Below are 22,332 nucleotides of genomic sequence, written 5' to 3'. Positions count from 1 at the left end.
ATTATTAGTTCCTTGGTTCGTACTCAAGTGCATAATGAGCTGCTGCAGTCAAACACAATCACATGTTGTGCAGACAGTATGTCATAAACACCAGCATGAAGTGCAGAGTAGACTAAATGTAACGTTCAGATAAAAGGGGGGGTATCACAAATACCTATATGTCATTCACTATAATTGCCAACAGTATAGCAAGCACTCTCCTCCCACAGGCAATAACAAGCGTACAGCACTTCCCCTTGTGACTTGAGTGTTGTCCTGCCAGGTGATAATGAGGCTGCTGCTCAGTGTCACTGCAGTCTGAGGGCACAGGGTCAGCAGGTGCCTGAATGAAGGGCTGGGATTTTCCCAACAGAAGACACTGAAATCATTAGTGAGACATGAACAGCTCACTCTGTTAGCATACTGTATTTAACCAGGTAAAAGTCTGACTGAGTTAATCATGCCCCTCACTTCCTGTTTGCAGCTCTGTGCAGCACTATAAATTAGATAGTGTTTTATTTCCTCTTAGAGCAATGATGAGCGAAGTAGGGTACAGGTGACTGCTAAACTGTATATTACAGTATTTATTTAGATCTTTTGCTGCATGTTGGCACTGGAAGGAGATGATTTACTTTCCACTTAAGAAATCTTCCCTTCCCTGAGGATCAGGGACTGTGACACAGTCCTATCAGGAGACCCTCAGGCTTTCCTACTCTGCCCACGCTGAAGATAGAGGGAGGGAAAAGCAACCATATTTTATCTGCCTGCAGCTCTTTGCTCTGGATTTCTCTGAGCCATAGTTCAAGGCAAGAAGTAGATAATATGGAGCAGCGAACAAAGAAATGCCACAATGGATCTATTCTTGGAAATGCTAATTACCCTGTAAGAAAATGGTATAAGTATGGCTACTGGAAATTCTTGATCCCTACTGTATAGGTACTTGAATGTCTTTTCTCACACTTGAATGTATAGGAATGAGGAAGCCAAAGGTTTAGCTCAGAGCTCAGCTAAAGTGTTGTCAGTTTTTTTCTGCCTATGAAATGCAGAGTTGACAGTCACAATCAATTTTAACATTTATTCTTTTTTTTTCCTCTCTCTGCTCTCCCATCCGTTGTGCTCTCCAAAAAAACTCAACTCAACCCCCAAGTCTTACTGCCAATAAATCCCCAATTTCACACTTTCATTTCCCTCCTATCTCATGGGAGTCTGATATCAGATATTTTCAGGACAACAATCAGAGGGGACAGCATGGAAACATCTCGCCAAGATTAAAAGATAGATTAAAAGAAAAACGCTAAACACTCCCCCTCGTATGTGATGAGATGTTTCCTGTGTTAAAGCACACACACACACACACACACACACACACACACACACACACACACACACATATTATGATGTGCCTCTTGGATATGGTTTGTGACTGTAGGAGGTCCAGAGTTCATGCAGCCTAGACCTTCTGAAATTGCCTGTTGAGTAATACCACAGCTGCCTGGAGGGAGGCATTATAAAATAATCAAATAGCTCTGAGGCTCGTGTCTGACAGGCTAAATTAGCACCCAGTTGCAGGAATACCAGACAGCATAAACAACCTTCCAACAAGGATTGGTCCTTGTTTAAATGGCTCAATTAATTGATTGTGTTCGTAAGTTGATTATCAGTCTTTGCAGGACTCTGAAAGTCAGGAGTTTTGTCAGAAGGGCATTGCAAAGGTACAGCTGAAGCAGCCAGATTAAAAAGACTTACAAGGAGTACCTAGAGTACCCATCTTCACTTCACATGAATTTTGATAAGAAATGATGAAAGGGCGAGCGTTGAAAGCTGAAAGCTTTTTTGACAATTACCCTTTCAACAGGATGTACACTGCGCTGCACTTTTTGTTTTAAATGAATAATGTTGTTCATGTACACGCCCCCTGTAAATGTGGAATCATCCTCATTTGATCAAAAGTTCTTTAAAGTTAATGAACCAGCAGAGGCCTCCTCACAGGTCAGCTGGCTGCAGAGTCCCAGTGAGGAGAAAAAACAAAACAACAAAGTCCTGCTGAATACCTGGCACTCTGCCACATTCCAGTACCACCTGGCTCGTAGGAGAAGAGAGGTGGAAGGAGGGAAGTAGTTTTTATAAATATTCAATAAAGATGAAGTATTGTTGTGTTGCTTTGTGATATTTTACATTGTCCATGTTCCCTGAGCCTCCACTCTCACAGATGTTTCTCTGACGCTGCATTTGCGTTTCTTCAACCTGGGAGCAGATGTGTGCTTTTGATCTGGACAGTTCTCGTGCGTTTTCAGAATCCCCCCTGGAAAGATGGTGTGTTTACACAGAGGGGCCTGGACAGGGACAAACCCTGAAACTCAAACAGTTACTCAACAGTCAATTTATCAGTTTCCATAACAAGAGAGGCCTGAGAAAGAAGGGAGTTAGGGTGAGCAGGCTTGATGACTGACCAGGAATATCATCCTCCCTACAGTGTACATTGATGGAGGTTGATGTTTAGGAAGCTAAATATATTTTGTGACAACAGTGGGTCTTGCAGGTATGTGACAAGATTTGCTGTTTCCATGCTGATTTTGAATGGTTACCTTTGCTACTTTTTGCAGTAAGTCATATTGCAATTGACACTGCATGAAAACTAGTAAGCAAGCGAGCAAAGAGTAACAGCTAAAAGTAATGAATAAATGGTTAAAATAGATAGCTTAACAGTTCAAATGGTGATGGATTAATGATTAGAATAATAACAAATACACATTTTAAATATTTAGCTAAAGGTGTAAATGGTTGAAGTAGTTAACATTAGCTAAAACATGAACAGTTTAAATGGTTCTCTAAAAGTAACAGAGAAACTTGAAATAGTTAGCTCGCTAAAAAGTAATCGATAAACTGTTAAAATATTTAACACTGGCTGAAAGTAGATGTAAAGTAAATGGTTGGAATAAATAGCTAAATTAAACCATTCAAATAGGTTAGTTATCGTAAAGTAATGAATAATAGCTGAAATATTTTCTGTTAGCTAAAAGTAAGTGGAATGGGAAAATGATTGAAATAGATAGCTGAATTAAACCGTTTAAATAGTTCAATAGTAATGAAGTTGAAAGTAATGGGTAAATCAAATATTCAACATCATGATGTAGAGGATAGATATTCCTTATTTTGTCTTTATCTTTTAGTTAGACGGTTACACACATCACAAAGTGACCAGTGACCATTATACCAGAGAGCAATAAAAAACACAGGGCATTTTTCACAGCCTCAATTATATCACTGAGACAATTGCAACCTTCAAAAGGCTGGTGGTAATTACTGTTATTGCTTTGCTGTAATGACTGGCTGCACAACAGCCTTAAGTTAGTGCGTGTCTGTGGTTCTCATGGCTCATATCATTGCATTTCTTCAAAACAAGACTGAATGTTTCAAGGGCATTAATTAAAAAAAAAAAGAAAAAGAAAAAGAAAAAAATGCTGTATTGAATCCAATCAGACTGATTTAGAAACATTTATTGTAATGTCATATGATAGTTGTTCAGTGTCACAATGTGGAGGTCGTATTACAGAGCTGTACAGTACATATATAGAAAATATATCCACAACATCCAGAGAATACATGTCTTAGGTTGTAAATATCAGGGTTGGGACACGGGTTGGAAATTCATATAAATAATACAATACACCGTTACTAAACAGAAACATTCAGCTGTCCATTTGTGTTGACTAAATACAGTAGCTCTGTACTTGTTAACCTTTTGTATCCCGTGACAAACTTAGAGTTATTGTGAGGATCCAGCATCAGATGGCAACTCTTATCACTTTTTGACTTCTCTGAGATCTATGAGGCAAAAGGAGCTTCACTTTCACTTTCAAGACAAGATCAGAGGAGAAGATTAGAGAACCTTATTGCTCTGCCAAGACTCCACCAGCAGTTTTTCTCTGTTTATGAATTTTTATGTTCACATCTTGCTCCTGTCAGTAACTACGTCTCTGTAACTACTTTGAAGATGTAGTCCTGGCTCCACTTCCGTTGAGTTATTACTCTGGTCTTACTGAACGGCTGTCTTTTCTCAACTTCTGAAGGGGAAGTTGACTTGAGTATACTCTTTCTCTCGGTCTTGTATTCAGCCAGCGGCTCCTCAGTGACAGGCCTCAGGCTTCATCAGTAGACATCCTACATCATGTTATGGTGTAATAGTTATAAGAGCCATATCACATATTAGTGGATTACAAAGTAATGATTACAGTTGTCTGTTCCCTCTGCTATAATCTCTCATCACTGCCTGTGCTTCTCCAGCCTGCCAGCTGCGGTTCATGCAGTTAATTCCTGCCTAATTGAGTTGGGTGCCATTCACATCTAAAGTCACATTATACTGTGTGTGAGCTTAAGTAGTCTTCAACCTACTTTTAAGAAGAATGTTATTAACATGTCTTTTTTATGTCAGAAATATTGACATTTGGTGTCTTGAGAAGAAAAGAGGGAAGACAGTCAAACTTTTACTAACAAGCTTTTTTTTTCAAGTCTTAGACAAAGGCAGATTGTGGAAATCCAAAATCTGAAATGAGTCTGCATCAGTCACAGCGTGGGCTGGGTGGAGACGAGGGAAGCGTGAACAGTGTTAGTGCAGATTTGCAATTCTAGGATTCCTCTGATCAGCGTTCTGTGGAGAACCCGGGGCAGAGCTGCCCATCCAGGAGCCTCAGCTGCACCAAGGAACACACCCGAGCTGTCAAAGCCAGTAAACAAGTAGTGCTTGAGATTCACATTATGTGTGAGAGAATTCTGGAGAAAGGATATCTTAGCAAGGCAGTTTTAATTGGCTTTTCCAGGTATCCACTAAGGCTTTAATTCTGACAAGTTGTCAGATAACAAAAGCCAGTAAAACCACTACTGTTTTTGTTTTTCGGTGAGGTAAAATGTGGGATTATGTGGATAGGGTAAATATATTCGTGGATTTCAGAAGGCTTCTCTGTGAAGTCATAACTTAACACCGCTGCTGTTGCAGCACTGAAACCTTTTCGTTGCTCATAAAAGGCACTTAATCAGCCACACTGTCATGATTATGTAGCTGCAGAAAAGGTATAGTTTCATCAAGTCTGTTTTTCCTCTCTCTAGACTATAGTGTCCAAGTATGGATCACAGTTTCGTGGTAATTCCCAACACGACGCCCTGGAGTTCCTCCTGTGGCTGCTGGACCGCGTCCACGAAGACGTCAATCTGGCCTCTCACAATAACAACAACATGACCAAAGCCCCTGGAAAGGTAAGAACCAAGCAGGCCTCATGTGCAGCAGTTAGAATTAAAATCCTGCCTTTCAATAAGGAAAGACCCCCGTGTCATTGATCAGGGAATGTGTCTGCCTTAATGTAACATTTTATAATAAAGGCTCCCACTGCATACCTAATTGATGCATAACTAATAGATGACTCATTGTGATCAAATACATGAATTAATGCATAATATATCAAGAGCCCCTGTGGCTTGATATATAGTGAAGGCATTATTAGTTCATGTGATTACATGGCATCTAAGGGATCATTGTTTTATGAATATTAACTTGTACATTAATTAACATGAAATTGTAATATTTTTAAACTGTGTCTCAGACCTGAGCATTGGGTCACCTTTCACTGTGAAGTTCTACAGAGATTCTGCTCTCTGTACTTTATGTATTTGGTCTTTCTATATTCTTTTTCTTTATTTCTATTCTCAAGGCCAAATGCTCATGCATGAACCACAGTAACATACAATACATGCAGCAGTGCTAACAAGACTAGCAAATGTTTTCAGATATTTTTCTTCCAGTGGCTCCCGTCTCTATGTTTGTGTTGTTTCTTATCAAACTAGCCAGTCTAACCTCACTGATAAGGTTGTCTAGAAGTGTTTTGATAGTGCCACAAATATCATCTCAGTTAGCTCCTCAGAGGTTACCTCCAGGTCTCCAAATTTGTTCAGCAGCACAGTTTTCATGCCACCAAAACCAGTGTGGCAATCTGAGTTTTGCAACCTTGCTCCGCGTCTAATTCATTGCCTGTGGACAAGGAGAGTACAAGTGTGGCGATTTGGTGTTTGATTTTCTCTCAGCACGGCTCTTCCTCGAGGAAGGCCTGCAGGCACGGTGCATCCTGATACTCCCTGAATGGAACTTTGAACTACTCCGCTGTGAACCATTAAAGCTGAATTTTCATATATTATTAATAACATGTTTTCATTTTTGAGATAGACATCCCTCTTTTTTGTAGTTTTATCAGGGTGATAACCAGTGGCATAATTTATTAGAAGTGCTACAGTTGCTGTCGGTGAGTCATTGCAAATAAATCTACTCAAACTCAGTGCCTGTTGTTTCCTGAGGCACTAACTGCAATGATTTATTGTGTTGTTTCATCACTGTGGGATCAGGAGATATCGAGATTAGGAAGTGTAAAACTCCCAAGGCTATATATTGGATAATTTAAGATACAACATGCCTTTATCTATGAAATTAGTATGACCGACATGCAACCTTCTGTGGCAGATCTGTTTTTGGGAAATGCACTGTCAGCACACTGTATCATTACAAAGCCAAGGTCATATTGAAAAATTTGGCTAGGCTGTGGATGTAAGCCCTGCTTCTTTTCTCTGGCCTAAGTATAGTGTTTGCTGCTCTCTTCTGCTATGTGTGACACTTGATCCTTCCAGTACTTTGTGAGAGATTGAAGGAGGCAGTGAGGCAAATTAAGAGAAATCTGTCTGTGTGTGTGTGTGTGTGTGTGTGTGTGTGTGTGTGTGTGTGTGTGTGTGTGTGTGTGTGTCACTTCTATGTGACTCCTGCTCCTTCTATCAATGGAAATCTTACTTGACAACTCCCCAAGTTTCCAATGTTGCTATTGTTCATACACAATACTCTGATATCACATGAACTAAGCTCCCGATCTCATTGTGAGCTGAATTGCCCTTTAATTCAGGATGGGAGTGAACAGTTGGGTGAGGCAGGGGGAGGGGTGAGGTCTGGACTATGTCTTTGAGTGCACATGTATCTACAGAGGACGTGACAGGAGGCTAGGACTGGAGAGCTGCTGATAAGGTCTGTCATGATGAGTCTGCAGCACCCCAGGGAGAATGTCGCCGCACCTCATTAACACCCGAGGAGTCGGTGAGGTGTGGAGGACACAAACCTATGACAAAAACCCGACTTAATCCAGGATCCTGCTATATGATGGTGTCAGCATCATGGTGACAGTGAATTTCAACGTGTCTGAACAATATACTGTCCCTGATTGGATGAAAGCCATCGAGGTAAACATGTTTGATATCCAGTGACCAATAGCCAATACAAGCTGGAGTGAATATAACAATTAATTAAAAATTGAATTTTGAAGGGAGAGTGTTGAATACTTCAGAAATAGATCTCAAACCACAGTTGTATAAGATGGATTTGACATTTTGTGTGGTGTAAACTTTACAGGGACAGGGGGAGCAGTATTGCCTTTGCACCCGTGTGGCGACATTTGTTGTCAAGTCCAAACGCACAATCAAATGAATACTGACGGCCTTTCAAACAGGTCCTCTATTTCAAAATGCAGCTGATCCTTAGAAGATCCTCATTACTGTCCAGTTTGTGATTTTGGTCACACTATCAGCATGGCTCCAGGGATTACACTGCATGGTTCCCAGAGGGTGAATCTTGTTTAGTTTTGTGATCTTTACCTCTACTGAATCTGGTAATTTACGTAAACAAGTTAGCATACTGATGTTAGCATTTAGCTTTGTCAATATCACAGCCTCACAGAGCCACAGCCATGGCTTTAGACTCTTGGTCTTGTTTCGTGTACAAGTTATAAAGGCACACTGAGATCTGGTAGGAAAGTGTCTGACACAGCAACTCTGCTATTTGCAGATGATGTTGGCATTTTGGCATCATCAGTCTGTGATTTGCACCAGGTCAGTTTACAGCTGAGTGTGACACGATGGGGATGATGATCAGCACCTTCATGGGTTTGATCTGTTTCTAGAAAAAAGTCAGAGGAAAAGTGGACATTTGAAAATAGGGTACATGCTGTGGCTGCAGTGAATTATAAAGCAAAGCTCCTAATTAATGGTCACTCTTTGCTCCTATCCTTTTGTGTGGTCACAAGTTGGCTTGAAAGAATGAAATTGCAGATGATAAAATGAGATGACTCACACTATCTTGACTAAGTTTGTTAAGTATGAAGTGTTAGTGGAAGTTTGACCAGAAATAGGTGCATTGACAACTTTGTTTGTTTTTTACCTTTCTTAACCAGTTAATAGATGCCTAACCAGTGGTTCTTAAAGTTGCTGGAGGCGCAGCTTGCAGTATTAGCCCTGTTGCACAGTCTATGATGAGTCCATTCCGTTGTTAATCTTTGTGGCATTTTATGGGACAGTAAAAACCTGTGACATGTTTAATGAGGAATCATTTCAGAAGAATACAGTGCTGTAATATAATATAATATGCTGCATATGAATACATATTCCTTGAAGCAAGAGAGAGAAGGAGAACAAGAGAGCAGCACTGTGGCCTCTGTCCAGAGCAGAAAATCTCCTGTGATAGTTGTCTCTTATGTTTGTCCAGGCCTTCTGCCATCAGCCAGTGTGGGCTCTTGCAGACACTAAGGTTGTCATGGATTTTGGTTTTATCAGTGAGGAAACATGCAGTCAGATAGATACTCTGCTCAGTATCAGGAAAGGGAGGGAAGTAATTCTCGTAATTCTGTCTCCTCATGAATCATGGTCCACTCCCGTTGTCCCACGAGTAGACCTTACATACTATATCTTTGTAAGAATGTACAGTAAAGCTGTGGTATGCAGGCTGCTATCACCGCTCCACCCACAAAGAAGCTTTGTGAAGGGCAAAGAGGGCCTCACTGAGGGCAGGAGAAGGGCAGCTGAAAGAAAAGTGTCTAAATCACATTCCTAAAACTTTAAAGAGGCATTCAGGATCAGTTTTGCTCTGTGATATTTTTTTTGTTTGTTTGATTGTTTATTCACCTCATTGTTAATCTCCACCACCACCACCCCAATGGGGCTCTGGTGGTGCTGGCAGAGTCATACAGGGTCACAGCCAGGCTGATGGGAAGCGTTAGCCCCATTTACCAGTCCACGCACGTTCCTATTCACAGCCAGGGAGTTTGCGAGCTCTGTTTTTTTGCTGATGCTAATTCAGGAGCCAACGGGCCTTTGCTAATTGTTTTTAAGCATGTGTTGTTCGTTACCACTTAGCACAGGAGCCCAGAGCCCAAAGAGGAACACCCCCCCCCCACGACACACACCACCCCCCCAATCCACAGTTCACTTGGACTGACTATATAGTTGCAACCACTGAGTGTCAGACTGGTTTGTAGTTAGAATTGAAGTATTTTGTATTTGTAATGGAGGGTGACAGTTCACAGTCCTGCACACATACGCGCACATTCCAACATTTACCGTCGACTCCCCATGGCTTTGAATCCTACGGCGTACATTCTCTCCTGGTTTGTTGATCGTTTATCACTGAGGAAACAGCACGAGTGTGAAGTGCTCTCTCACTGTTTCTCTCTCACTCTCTCTCTCTCTCTCTCACTCTCTCTCTGCTTTATGAATGTGGCTCTTTGTAAGTGGCAGGAAGAAAGAGACACTTGTTGTGCAGCCTGACTACAGAGAGGGAGAGGTGAGGCTGAGTGCTCTAGTGCAGTAGCGGTAGGAGGACAGTAAGCAGTAGTGACAGTCAGAGAGATGGGGAAACAGAGAGAAATTACTTGTTTGATTCTACATGACAAAAATTGCTGTGGAAATGGTGGAATGTAGCTGTTTACAAAATGTGCCTGTTCAAGTTAGGGAAGAGCGCTGTTTTTGTAAAAAGCCAGACACCAAAAGTTGCACTTAGTTTACAATCATCAAAACAACAGGAAAAATACATGTGAAAGTGAATGTAACAATTCAATCAAAGTTGTTCAGTGGTCACATCTTTGTTAGCATTGTGTCACTTAAAATGACAAAGCTTCAACAGTCATTGTTTAAACTCTCATAGATTTGCCTGTAATTATCTCTTAGAATTATCTCTTAGAAAGTTTATGCTTGGATGTTGTTGGAAAATACTGCTTGTGCCCAACATCAGCAACATTACTGGAGCTGTTCTCACCATTGTCTGACTGGCAGGATCTGACCCGCAGCTGTTAGCCTGTTCTGTAGAAGCTGGTAGTTTGACATTAGCATGAGCTGTCGGGCAACAACTTGTTAGTCACTGACATATATCAACTGGTTAGTCAGAGAAGTTTGATAGCTCTCAGGACATGATTTAATAAGCACACCTGTAACTCCATCTTGTTAAACAGGCAGAGATACTACTTAGTTAGACAGTCTGGTACCACACCCAAAACACTGTGAATATTTTGACAGTTTACAGTGCAACAATGGTGATTAACCAATAATTAATGAATCACTGACATCCCTAGTTCAGAGTTAAATTCAGACATTACTTGTCATGATGTAAGCGAAAACCAACTGTACCTTAGCTGTTAGGCTCAGTAGGTCTGTAATGTACTGTATTGTATGTCCTCATTAAAACAGAACTGACTTTTTGTTATGTGTTAATAAGCCTGGTCCTCATGCTCCTACACATTAAGAGCACAACAATCACAGTGTGGCCCTCCTGTATCTATCAGTTGTACTCTCTTCTCTTCCTCTGCCAGGAGATTTGATTTGTACTATGTGGGTGGTTGTGTACTGAAGACAACATCCAGACAGTGACCCAGACATTGTACCAAGCCTTCCAACTTAGTTTCTTTTCTCTCATTCTAGCAGAACACGCCTATACGTGCACCTCCAACCCCACAGCTGAGCAGTTTTGCCTGTGTGTGGTCAGTGCTGCTCTCCACTACCGTCAGGGCTAGATGCGACTGGTTCTGTTGTGATTCTTGTGTGATTTCTGCTGTTTGTGTGCGTGCTGGTCTCCTCACCACTCTGCCTTTGATTCTGTCTGCCCTGCCAAGCTGAAATGGCTTCCTGTGGCTCTGAGCCACCCAGCTGGAGAAGCAGCTTGGAGGGAAGGGTCCGAATATGACCTCTCTGTGTTTGAGGTCTTCTCTCACCTCCGACCCAGATCAGTGTTGATTGGCTAAAAGCCTTAAGCCCCCCACAGATGCTGAGATAAGAGATGTCTGCATATGGATATAAGTCTAAAATGACTTGATGTGTCCATCTAAATATAGTCAGTATCTCTCTGTTGGTCATGGAGGTCAGATCTGAGGCTGTCGTTGCGTCCTAAAAAAAGGAGCTGGTTTTGTAGGCATGAGGTTGCTCACTGTGGCACAGACACAATTATGCTGAAACCGTCTGACTGCTCTAGACAAGACAATGCATCACCACTGGTTTAAAGAACAGTTAAAGGACATTTCTATAAACCGCACTCGTGTTCTACAGGGAGCCCAGCCCAGAAAACATTTCCTCATTAAGTTGTGGAGAGCTTTTAAATAAAAGGAAACAAGGTTACCATTTGTTTTGTGTTTTACATGGGTCTAATTACTTAAAAAGTTAAACATTCACCAGTTAAAAGTTGAAGTCAGCAACATAAAAACTCTTCATCCTGTTTTACAGGGAAATACAGTTAAATCAACAGACTGATTCTTTATTTAATATAAAGAAATTCCCTCACGCACACAAATTATACCCAACCCTGCTGGGTCTGATTGGCAGACAGCACCGACCCCAACAATTTAAGTGATTCAGATTTGCTGAGTGGAGGCTTTCCAGGGAGTGTGTCAATTCAATTGCCCGAAACCAGACTGACTGGAATGATTTAAAGAGTTGTTGATAGAAATAATTTAAGCAGGGAGGCATGCCTGTCACGCCAAGTCCAGTTTTAATGTGTTATCTTGAGTTAAATTGAATCTGCCTGTGAAGATGAATGGATTTTTTTAAAGCAATAATTATCAATCCAGCCTCACTAACAAATGCCAGTTTAAAGAACAAGGTTTAATCAAACAGCTATAGCAAAATGTGTATTCCTTCAATATTATATCTTTAATCCTTATTAACACTGTTGTGTATATATGTATATATGTTAACTTATATATTGCTACTTGTGACAGCCATTCATTTAAAGTCTAACTAACTGGCAGGTACTAGAGGCTCCTGTGGGCCTCTGTGATGTGTGCAGTCATTTTATCCTCATCTGTGTCACCACAGTCATCAGCAGCAGCCGCAGAAGCAGGAGGGTAATAATAAACCTCATCAGCTCAGGAGGCTGACCTGCCTTCATTAGAATTAATTTCCCCCCCAGCCTCTCCTGCTGCTCTCTTAAAGGTGAGATAAATCTTCTTAAGAGACATCTCACAAAGTCATATTCAACCACAATGTTTGTCCTTAGTTTTCAGGAGAACGTTGTATAAACAGTCTCTGTCTGTGTCTTACACCCTGTGTCGTGTCTCTGTGTAGCATCAGTGAGCAATGATTGGACCTACTCAACTAAAATGTTTGTCATATCACTGTTCTCCATTGAAACAAATGTAATGTAAATTTAGGCTGACATTGCCTGATTGTTGCTCATATTCAAATTGAAAAGGTTTCACTATTTTATATTTGTTGTCTTACAGACAATAAATAACAAGTTATTCACAGGAACAAATGAACTCTCAACCCTAAGGATGAGGGTTCATTTGATAACAGATCCAGCTTTTTCTCCCTAGTGGGTAGATACCCAGTCACGTCGGCCAAACAATAGGCAGTGAACATTTGCAGAAAATGTCTAAATCAACTGTATATGTCTTCTGGGCAGCTCTACTTCTTCATCCTCCTAACAGACAGGACAGGGCAAGGCTAGCTGCTAAACATACAACATAACACAAACATGCTAATTTCAGTAGAAAGAAAGAAGTGATAGAAATGGAAGCAAAACAAGAGTTAACATTGGTGTTGCTCTCCACCACTGGAGCCAGCTCTTGGTGAGAAAAGGGTTGAGTTTGATGCTAAACTTACAGTGTTTCTTCTAGACTGGTAAGTAAACAGCTGCTAATGCTAACATTAGCTGGCGATAGTAAAAACTTACATATAACACCTTTACCACTGCAAATGAATGGAGCAGAACAGAAAATGTTATCTGTGGTGGATTGGTGACGTCTTGTCCATACCTGATCCATTTAAAGGACAGTTTGACATTTTGGGAGAGACCTGTTTTCACTTTCTTTATTTATCAGAGTGGTGTTGTTCATCTTATTTAACTCTCTGCAACAAAACAAATAAGCATAATTATGAATAAGGTCCATGAATAAGGTCAGTATTGGTCTTAGTATGGTGCCTGCCTGCTCATCATCAATAGTTATCTGTTATGAACTCATACAGCTAGAGCCATTTCCAGCATGCATTGGATGAAAGACAATCCTCGTCAAGTTGCCAATTCACTACATGAGAAATATTTTAAAGCAGACAGTCAGTCAAACTCACAATCATACCTGTGAGTGATTTAGAGCCTCCAGCCTGTTTCTTGGTAAGAAACAGTGGAGACTCAGCAGGACATGTAAACTCAGACAGAGAAAAGACAGTGAGGGGCTGGGAATCATTCCTGCTGTGAGAAACTAACCACAGAGAGCACATACTTTTGCCAGTCAGCAACCTTTATTTATGACTCACTCTGAGGTCAGATTATTTGGGCTGTTAGCAAAGGGCTTTTGGTTAAGTTGATGTCATGTTCGGTATCACTCACAACACTCATGACCTGCTTTTAAGATGTGACTCATTATTGCACCAAAACCATAACCAAAAGGGGAAAAAAGGAAAAAGAATTGCCTCCTTTTGTCCTGTGTTTTCTCAGTGACAGTGTCACTCAGAAAGTGTGTTGACAGTGCATCAAGACATTTTAGGCCAAAAGAATAGAGCCTCCCTCCTGACCAGCTTCTCATCTTGGCTTTTGTTTCTGTCACCATCTCTGCCTGATCCATCACAGTTTTTTTTTCTTATGTCTCTTTCATTTCTCTTGTTGAAAGCCCTTTCATTTCCATCTGGTGATGATGAAATTCATTTTGAGGCCTGTGCTCTCTTGTCATGAGGCTCTTTCTCTCAGCCTAGCAGAGGCAGTATACACCCTGCCTCCGCAATGGCTTTCTCATTGCAGCTCTTACCTTCAGAAAGCAGAGTTCAATGAGCCGCCCTTATTACTGGCCTTACATGATAAAAAGTAAACCAGGAGTCATGCGTCATTTAAAGTTTTGACCGAACATTTCTGATACTCAAGTTGTTCAGATCGAACTTTTGAAGTAGCAGTTCATTCTTATTTTGTTGTTCATGTTTTTACAGTTAAATGAGCTGACAACATGTCATTTCTTGTGAAAAGCACGAGAAGAAATTATTAAAAATGAATCACTGAGGATTGTTTAAGAACTGTGGCTGTTGCTCACTTGGTAGAACTGATTGTTCTTTAATCATATCATTGGCCATTCAGCTCCTCTTGACCACATGACGACAAGTGTCTGTGAACAAGACATTCAAACCCAAATTGTTCTAAATGAGTGTGTATGATGATGAGGACAATGTAAGTTGTTTTGGTAAAAGCAGTGGTTAGCACTGTTGCCTCACAACAAGAAGGTTCTGGGTTCAACCTGGAGTTGTTTGCATGTTTCTCCAGGTGCTCTGGCTTTGTCCCACATGCAGGTTAGTTTAACTGGTGACTCCAAACTGTCTGTAGGTGTGAAAGAGTGTGAATAGTTTGTCGGCTAGAGATTGTGATGGCTGGTGAGATTGCTAGAGATTGTGATGGCTGGTGACCTGTCAAAGTAATATAGTTGATGGGTGGATGGTCATAAGCAAAAGTACTGAACAAACTGAAATTTTGACCTGATGATGGTGATAAATTATAAGTTAGTACCACCAAAGTGATTAGAATTCATCCTACAAGGAACAGTCTGTGTACTTGTTGAGATATTTCAGTCTGGACCAAAGTGGTAACTGACTTACTGACAATATTATCCATAGGATATTATCCAAAAACTGCTCATTAATGATGTGTTTGCACCAAAATTAAAGGGTCAGTTCACATATTTAGACTTTCAATGAGGCAGCTTTAAGAGTTTGGAAACAATTCAAATGTGATCCTAAAGTGATTCTAAAGTGGCCTCGACTGTTTGACAACTCACCTTTGGTCTGTAAACAAACTTGACTTTGTGACACTTTATTGATCACTTTGGGAGAAATTCATTATGTTGTTTGTTGTCACAGAGAGGTCAGAGCACTGAGCAGGACCCATGGAGCCAGTAGGGAATTTGGTATTTTTTAAAGACATTTCATCAGAGCAGATGCTTGCTCTCAATGAAGTAGCATGGTAATGGATAGCACTGAAATGCCAATGTAATACTTTTTCTGTAGTATAATTTTAATCCATTACAAATGCACTTTGTGTATGCATGTGTATTCCATATAATAAAGATAACATCTGTGTAACATCCATGATCTCACAGGGGTACTGACCTGCCTCAGAGATAGTCTGCCCTTTCTTTCATCCTGTCAGTCAAAAGAAGAGCAGACTGAAGCCAGCGTACTGTATATCTACTGTCCACACAGCAGTCATTCAGTTACAACCCTGAGGTCAGTTTGAGTCTGTGTACCAATGTCTGGGCACTTAGCATGTCCATACAAATGTGCTCCACCCTGAGTGATCGTCCATGGGGAATAATGTGCAGAAGGGTCAGAGAGAAAAGCTTCCAGTATCACTATTATTGGGTCTATTTATAGAGAGGTACGCACACGACAGGAGGCAGTGTTGAGGGAGACTGTCCATTATTTATCAAAGTTCTGCATGTCGGCTGTGTGTACTACTTTAACTTTCTTACTCATTCAGTTACTAAATAACACTCTCTTTTCTCTCGCTCTGTCTCCATCTGTCTATATCGATTAACACACATATACAGTGTCTCCTCTCTCTCTTTCTCTCTCTCTCTCTCTCTCTCTCTCTCTCTCTCTCTGTTATGATCACCACGGGGTTTAGGTGCTGTTGAGTCTTGTTCTCAATCACCCCACTATAGTGCTTTCTCCAGCAAAAGCACATGTCCATCCCTGTGTGTTTCCACGGCTTGTTTAAATTATTCACATCAGGACCATTACTGGAAACACTCGTCCCCCCCCCCCCTTTATGATCTACCTCCCCCACCCCTAAAAACCCATCAGGATGAGACAGGTGGTCTGTGAGGATGGGGATGGGGGGCACATTTCCTGTATTTTCACCACAGTAAAGTGAGAGTGCCTGAGTTCCTTAGCAGTGGATCTACTTGCAGAGATGAATCACTCCCAGCAACATTTTTTGGGTGAATTATTGAAAGCCTCCCCATTGGGACAGAGTGCACCGTTAATCTGTGCGATTTCAGGCTTTCATGCTGAAGTACAGATGACCAGGAGTCAACAGTCTTGGATTTAACTGAGACTTGGTAGTGAGTGAGCTGCTCATCTGTGTGTCTGTGTCCTCACAGCTGAAATGGATAATGAGTAAATGCAGTGCTGTTTCCAAGGCTGCCAAAACTCTTTTTAATAACATTGATCTCAGTGTGGGAAAGTCCTCTAAGCAAAATAAAAGTGATTTCACATTTACATCAGCAAATGCATCAGCATTTGTTTTCACCACTCTATTGCACTAATGGTCATATTAATTTTGATATCATCTAGAAAAACAATCCTTATGTTTTGGGGGAGAATCTTTATTGTCAAATAACTATCTAGAAAGTAGGAAACCAAAAATCTCTTTGTCAGATTGTCAGTATATTTCACAAAGACATTCCCTTTAAAGTACCCTCATATCAGCTGGTGTTCCCTGTTGTTTGAAGCAAATGGCCATTTTCAGGCATCTGTCTGATTTTCAGCAGCCAGCTGCACAACAATGCGCTTATCACATTCAGCTCTCTCCGATCACTCTGGCCCTCTTCCTCTTTCAGTCAGCTTAAAAATCACAGTCGGTGAACTCTGGCCTCCTGCTGACAGTGCTGAGCCAGCAGCCAGGCTCCAGCCCACCAATCAGTTGCATGCTGTATCTTTGTCATTTATCTAAATCCCAGAAATCAATTACAGCCCGCTAAGGTGCCAGGGTGAGGGATTTGAGTTTTAATTTTCTCCGTGCTCCTCGGGCACTGGCACACGCTCCTCTCTTGGCACTGAGGCTTATGGATTAAGCAGAGGTAGTCAGTTCTCAGGCTTGACATATCTTGGATATTAGCAGTTGCACATTTTTGTGTTTATGTTTCTCCATGTTACCTTTTCAGATATGAGTGGCCCTGGTTTTAGCTCAATTTCCTTTTAGGCTATTTTCTCTGCTCAGCCATTAACTTCAGTCCTAAATTACAACTTGCCGGTGTGCCAAACAATTACATGTGCTAGAAAGCAGTTAAAAGGAGAATCATCATAGCAAACTGCCCGCTGAAGAAAAATGTGTTGTTATGTATGTATAGAAGAGGTTGTGTAGAAGAGGTGTATGGAGTGTTACAGTCATTCCCCCCAGCCTGCAGTGTTAAATCTAACTTCTCATGTCTGCAGTCATTTAGGGTCATTAGCTTTAAGTGGAGGCACCTGTTAGGAGTCTCCCAGGCCTGTATAAGCCAGCCCTCCTCTCAGGGCACTCTCACACCTGTAGTTCAGTTCATTTGGTCTAGGTATGATTGATCAGGGAAAACACTAACATGCTGAAGTGTACACATTACTGTGGTTTGCATGAATACATGTATACATGGCTCGTACAAATGAATTCTAACAGTTCAATAGTTAAAACAGATGGATTTCATAGTACTTCATAGAAATCAAGCTAAATTCACTATCATAAAATCCAACAGGTGGTTCATTTGCTTTTAGACCCCAAACAACCCACATTGGAGTTGGCTAGGAAGCCAAGTGAGGCCTTCCTTTGTTAGGCTGTCTCAGTCTAGTTGTTGTTGTCTGCACCAGAGTTGAATTGAAAACTTTCACACAGTCCAGAAATGCACTAAATGGATAAAGCCACTGTCATTTATTGCCATTTAACTAATATTTTGAGCCACAGATGCTCCTGTGGTAGAAACTCTGCCATTTTTACTGCCACCTAAGTTAGGCCACCTAAGTTTACTGCCACCTAACGTAGGTGGCAGTAAAAAAGCACCAATCCCAGAAGGGACTCTGCTGCTAAAGGTACTCCTGCCCAGACTGATCCTAAAATACCACAGGTAGGACCCAGACAAAATCCTAGTACACCAATCACATGCTACTCTGATGGAAAGTAGCTGGCATAAACAGAAGAACCCAACACTCCCCCACCCCCCCCCCTCCATAATGGTTGGAATAGCTATTCCAGAAACAACAAACCAATCTACAGTAAGCTCCTCCAAGACAAACCAAATCAGTTGCCACTGTGTCTGCCACAGGAGGCAGCAGCACAGGCTAATTTACTCCAAACTCCTAAAACCCCACTTGTCACAAACACAAGGCCATGAAGTTATAGCACGTGATAATGAATAAAGACCGGTAACCAAGTATTCGTGATGTTTTAGGGAACGGTGGAAGGTCAATTACTCAGCAGATACTTAGACTGACAAATTTATTTATATAGCTCATTTCATACCCAAAGGCAGCCCAAAGTGCTTTAGAGAGTACACAGAGTACTTAGTAAAATTAACACAGAAGGAAGATGCATTAGGTGTAGAGGTGGGAGTAATCTGTGTGTGTGTGTGTGTGTGTGTGCATTGTAGGCTGCAAGTTGACAAGCCAAACCAAAAGCAAAAAATCAGCTATGTTTCAATGTGTGCCCTGTATATAGGTATTCTACAGTATATTCAGAAGAATACTGGAGGAAAGTGTAAAAACTAAAATTTCACACCCTGTGCTTTTCCTATTTTTTTCTCCCTTGTGGTAATAGCCGTCTACTGGTCAGACTTGACTCTAAAAATAGCTTCTCAGATTTTCTTTCCCTCTGTTGCCTGCCTGTTTTGTTGCATTTTTATCAGTTTGAAGTTGGCATATTTTTCTGACAACCAATTTCAAAGATAGCATCTCAATTTCAGACCAGGCACATGGCACTTCTTGAGATGGACCCCTGTTCTGTCGGGGTCGCATAACAACCTGTAAAACAATTTCTTAAACCAGCAACAGTTACACTGTGGGGACTGCTATCTGGCCACCATCATTTAGATGAGTGAGGCCTTATCAGAACCACATGTCAGTGGGCATGTAACCCGTTCCACTTTCTTACTGCGCTTAAATATCCACAACGTCAACAGCTACTGTTAACACATGGCTGACGCCTTGCAGTCTATTGACATGGCAGAGCTGGGCATGGATTTCTGAGAAGTGATAAGATAGACTGTGTCTGCACTCTGTGGCCTGAACGTTGCTTTGTTATCTCCGCATTAAGATAGCAATGGAATCCATTTCCAAGTATGTGGAGGGGAAAAAACAGAATGAAAGAGTCTGAGGGGTTGCTTTTTACCCTCGTTCACATAATTCCTAACCTAAGGTTAGTAACAGGAACATTAGCTGGGTTGAGCTTCCGCTTTTGGAAAGCCTGACGTTTCGTGGGAGAAATTCACAAAGCAACTGAAAAACCCTGAGATCCATGCAAAGAGTGAGAAAGGAGGTAGAGGTTTGTCATTGTATGTGCCTGTTGAAGCACAGACCAGCAGGAGGGTCAGGTTTCAGTCTCGCGCTCAGTCTTTGCAAAGCTCACATGCTTTTAGAAGAATAGACTCAGGGTTTGAAATGGTGGTGAACTGTAAAGGACTCTCCTGTCTCTCTGTCTGTGTCCATCTCACACTGATTTCTCAGACACACACACACGCCCTCCACTTCCCTCTCCCCTTCAGAAATTCTAAACCTCCTTTCAGCTCCGTTTGTGAGCGGAGGTCATGGTCGAGCTGCCAGCCTGGGAACAGTGGCAGCCAGTCCGGGACCAGGAGCTAGAAATTGGAGGAATAGTAAACAGAGAAAGAGAGAGCATGTGTCAACAGAGACGGCTTGGAAAGTGCATTTCCGTTTGGCCCAGCCAGCTCGGTGTAAAAGCACAGCTGAAATGATATGATGACTTAATGCATTCTCAAGTACCTGACTTTTACACCAGGCTATTGTGGGATTGATAGCGTGCGAGCAGAGAAATGCTAACAAGGTGCTTGTATGCAACATTATGGCCTTTTAAGCAGAACCACTTGGTAACTGAAAGAATGTTTTTCAGGATGTTTTCCTGGCTGGTAAGGTGTGAAATGGAGCTGACACTGTACAGAGATATCCAAACACCGATATAGTATGAGTACTTATTATGACTTTTAGCAGTTTTAGATTTTAGTCCTCTGCACAGCCATTTCACAATTATATTTTGGGAAATACACTCTCTCGCTTTCCTGCTGAGAGTTAGATGACAGATGACAGGATTGATGCCACTCTCATGTCTGTTCAGGAAATTAGGGCTGAACAATTAATCAAAATGGTATGGCCAGGTGTAATATCCAAATTACAGGAGCTGCATTTTTTTTTTTATTAAGATTGAATGTGTTACAACATACCATTATAAATGAAGCATTGTAGTGTTATAGACATGTCCTACCCTACAAAACATGCTTGTTTGGTACAGACCTTAGCAAAACTCAAATTGTTTCATTGGGGTTTATGTCACACACTCTGAAGTTAAGCTAAACGGCCACTGACATTAGCTTCATATGTACTGTACAAACATTATCAGTCTTCCTAGATAACTCTTGGCAAGAAAGCAAATAAATGTATTTCCTAAAATAAAATCGGCTACACCTTCCAGTTCATCTTGCTGTATCTGTATATGTTACACTCATTACATTATACACAGATCAGTCACAACATTAAACCTGTCACTGTTACACACACATATACATACCGTGTATGTATGCCATCCAGCTACATATATATATGAATATACTCAGCCATAACATAAAAGGCAGTAACTGGGCTGGTTTTGATGCTGTGATGTTGATCTGTGTACAGGCCTTGAAGAAAACTTATTGTTCTGTAAAACTAATGCAGAGGCTTTTCTGCTTAGTTCTGTGTCATTAATGCACAGCAGTGGTTGTAAGATACTCCCTGTGTGTGCCATCCCACACATTTGTTTTGTGACCTTGCAAGTCTTTCATTTTTTTTTTTTTTATCTTTTCCCCTCTTCTTTTATCTTTATCCAAGGCCAGCTTCCTCTCTGTTGTAGGTGAGTAGATAAAAGAATAGAGGCAGGGCCTTCCCAGAGGGTTATGTTTGGGTCAGTGCTTTCCACAAACTTTTGAATATCACTTTTTTCGCCAAAGAAAAGCAAGAAATGTGTTAAAGCTGCTTTCTATGGAGTCTCTACAAGTTTTCCGATTTATTGTGATGCTACTACAGTATGAGTTTATTCTCAGAGTGACTCTTGACAAGCTGAGCAATGTATGGTGGATCTCTGAAGACTGTGACAATGTGACAGCTCTGTTTATGGCCTCCTCTGTGCTGCAGGGCCCCGGTGGACCCGAAGAGGCACCGTCTCCTGACCCGTCCCAGTCCCAGCAGCCCCGAGTCCAGCACAGCTTTGTCCAGGAACATTTCCAGGCCCAGTACAAGTGAGTCTCCTTTCTTAACGTACCACAGCACAAAATCTGACAATTAGCAACTAATTAGCAGCACGGCTCTTATGACTGCACAGTGATCCATACCACCGTATGAGGATGCTTTGTGCTCCTGTCATGTTATCAGATTGACTAAATGTCAGACTGTCATGAAACAGAAAGGTCACAGTTTAAGTAGTAAGACAAACTGCTCACATTGTGTTCTTGTGGATAAGTGACTGAAATAACACCTGCATAGCAACATGTCCACATCACACTGCCCACCCACACTTATAGTATTTAGGCTGCACTGATCAGATTATAGTGTAATTGCCAGATACAGCAGATGTAATGGGGTTGTCATTATTTCTTTTACACAGACGTCCTCAGGGACACAGACGCCAGGTTAGAGGAACAGTAAATCTTCACCGATCAGTAATTACCAAGCAGGCAAAAGCAGTAATACTGAAAAGGTCTGATGAAAAACTACCCTGGTGCCCTAACCCCTGTGCCTCTGAGGGAAATAGAAGTCCCTTTAGTACAAGTACTTACCTTTTGTGCTGGGTGAAATAATTGAGGTTGTTAACTGTGCCAACGGTGAAGAATTTTCTCAGTTTTAATACCTTATGTATTTAATTGTGAGAGATTTTTTTCTTTACTAAACTGGTTACTTGCACTTTGTGGTGATGTACAGAAAAGCTCCAAATGCAGGCTTTTCACCACACCGTATCATCAACATTCCTGATGCAGCTGGATGTCCTCATCACTCCCACCAATCAGTCATCCAGTGTCAGATAAAGAGGCAGTTCATTTTTTACATAAAGTATACATCTGTGAGCTGTGATCTGCTGTGAGTGGAGCATCA

General features: G+C 41.3%; 1 protein-coding gene across 2 annotated transcripts in view; it reads left to right on the top strand.

Annotated features, from left to right (window-relative positions):
* Positions 1-22,332, top strand: part of usp43b (ubiquitin specific peptidase 43b) — a 62,253-nt gene that overhangs the window by 1,167 nt on the left and 38,754 nt on the right. For both annotated transcript variants that reach the window (XM_018698676.2, XM_018698675.2), the window contains exons 2-3: positions 5,083-5,229; positions 21,379-21,482. In XM_018698676.2, the coding sequence (XP_018554192.1) occupies positions 5,083-5,229; positions 21,379-21,482 (251 nt within the window). The remainder of the gene's footprint in view (positions 1-5,082; positions 5,230-21,378; positions 21,483-22,332) is intronic.

This window comes from Lates calcarifer, linkage group LG11, assembly GCF_001640805.2.
Source record: "Lates calcarifer isolate ASB-BC8 linkage group LG11, TLL_Latcal_v3, whole genome shotgun sequence".
NCBI classification, from domain to species: domain Eukaryota; kingdom Metazoa; phylum Chordata; class Actinopteri; family Centropomidae; genus Lates; species Lates calcarifer.
Note: the sequence above shows the minus strand (reverse complement) of the source record. Positions and strands in the feature narration are given on the sequence as shown.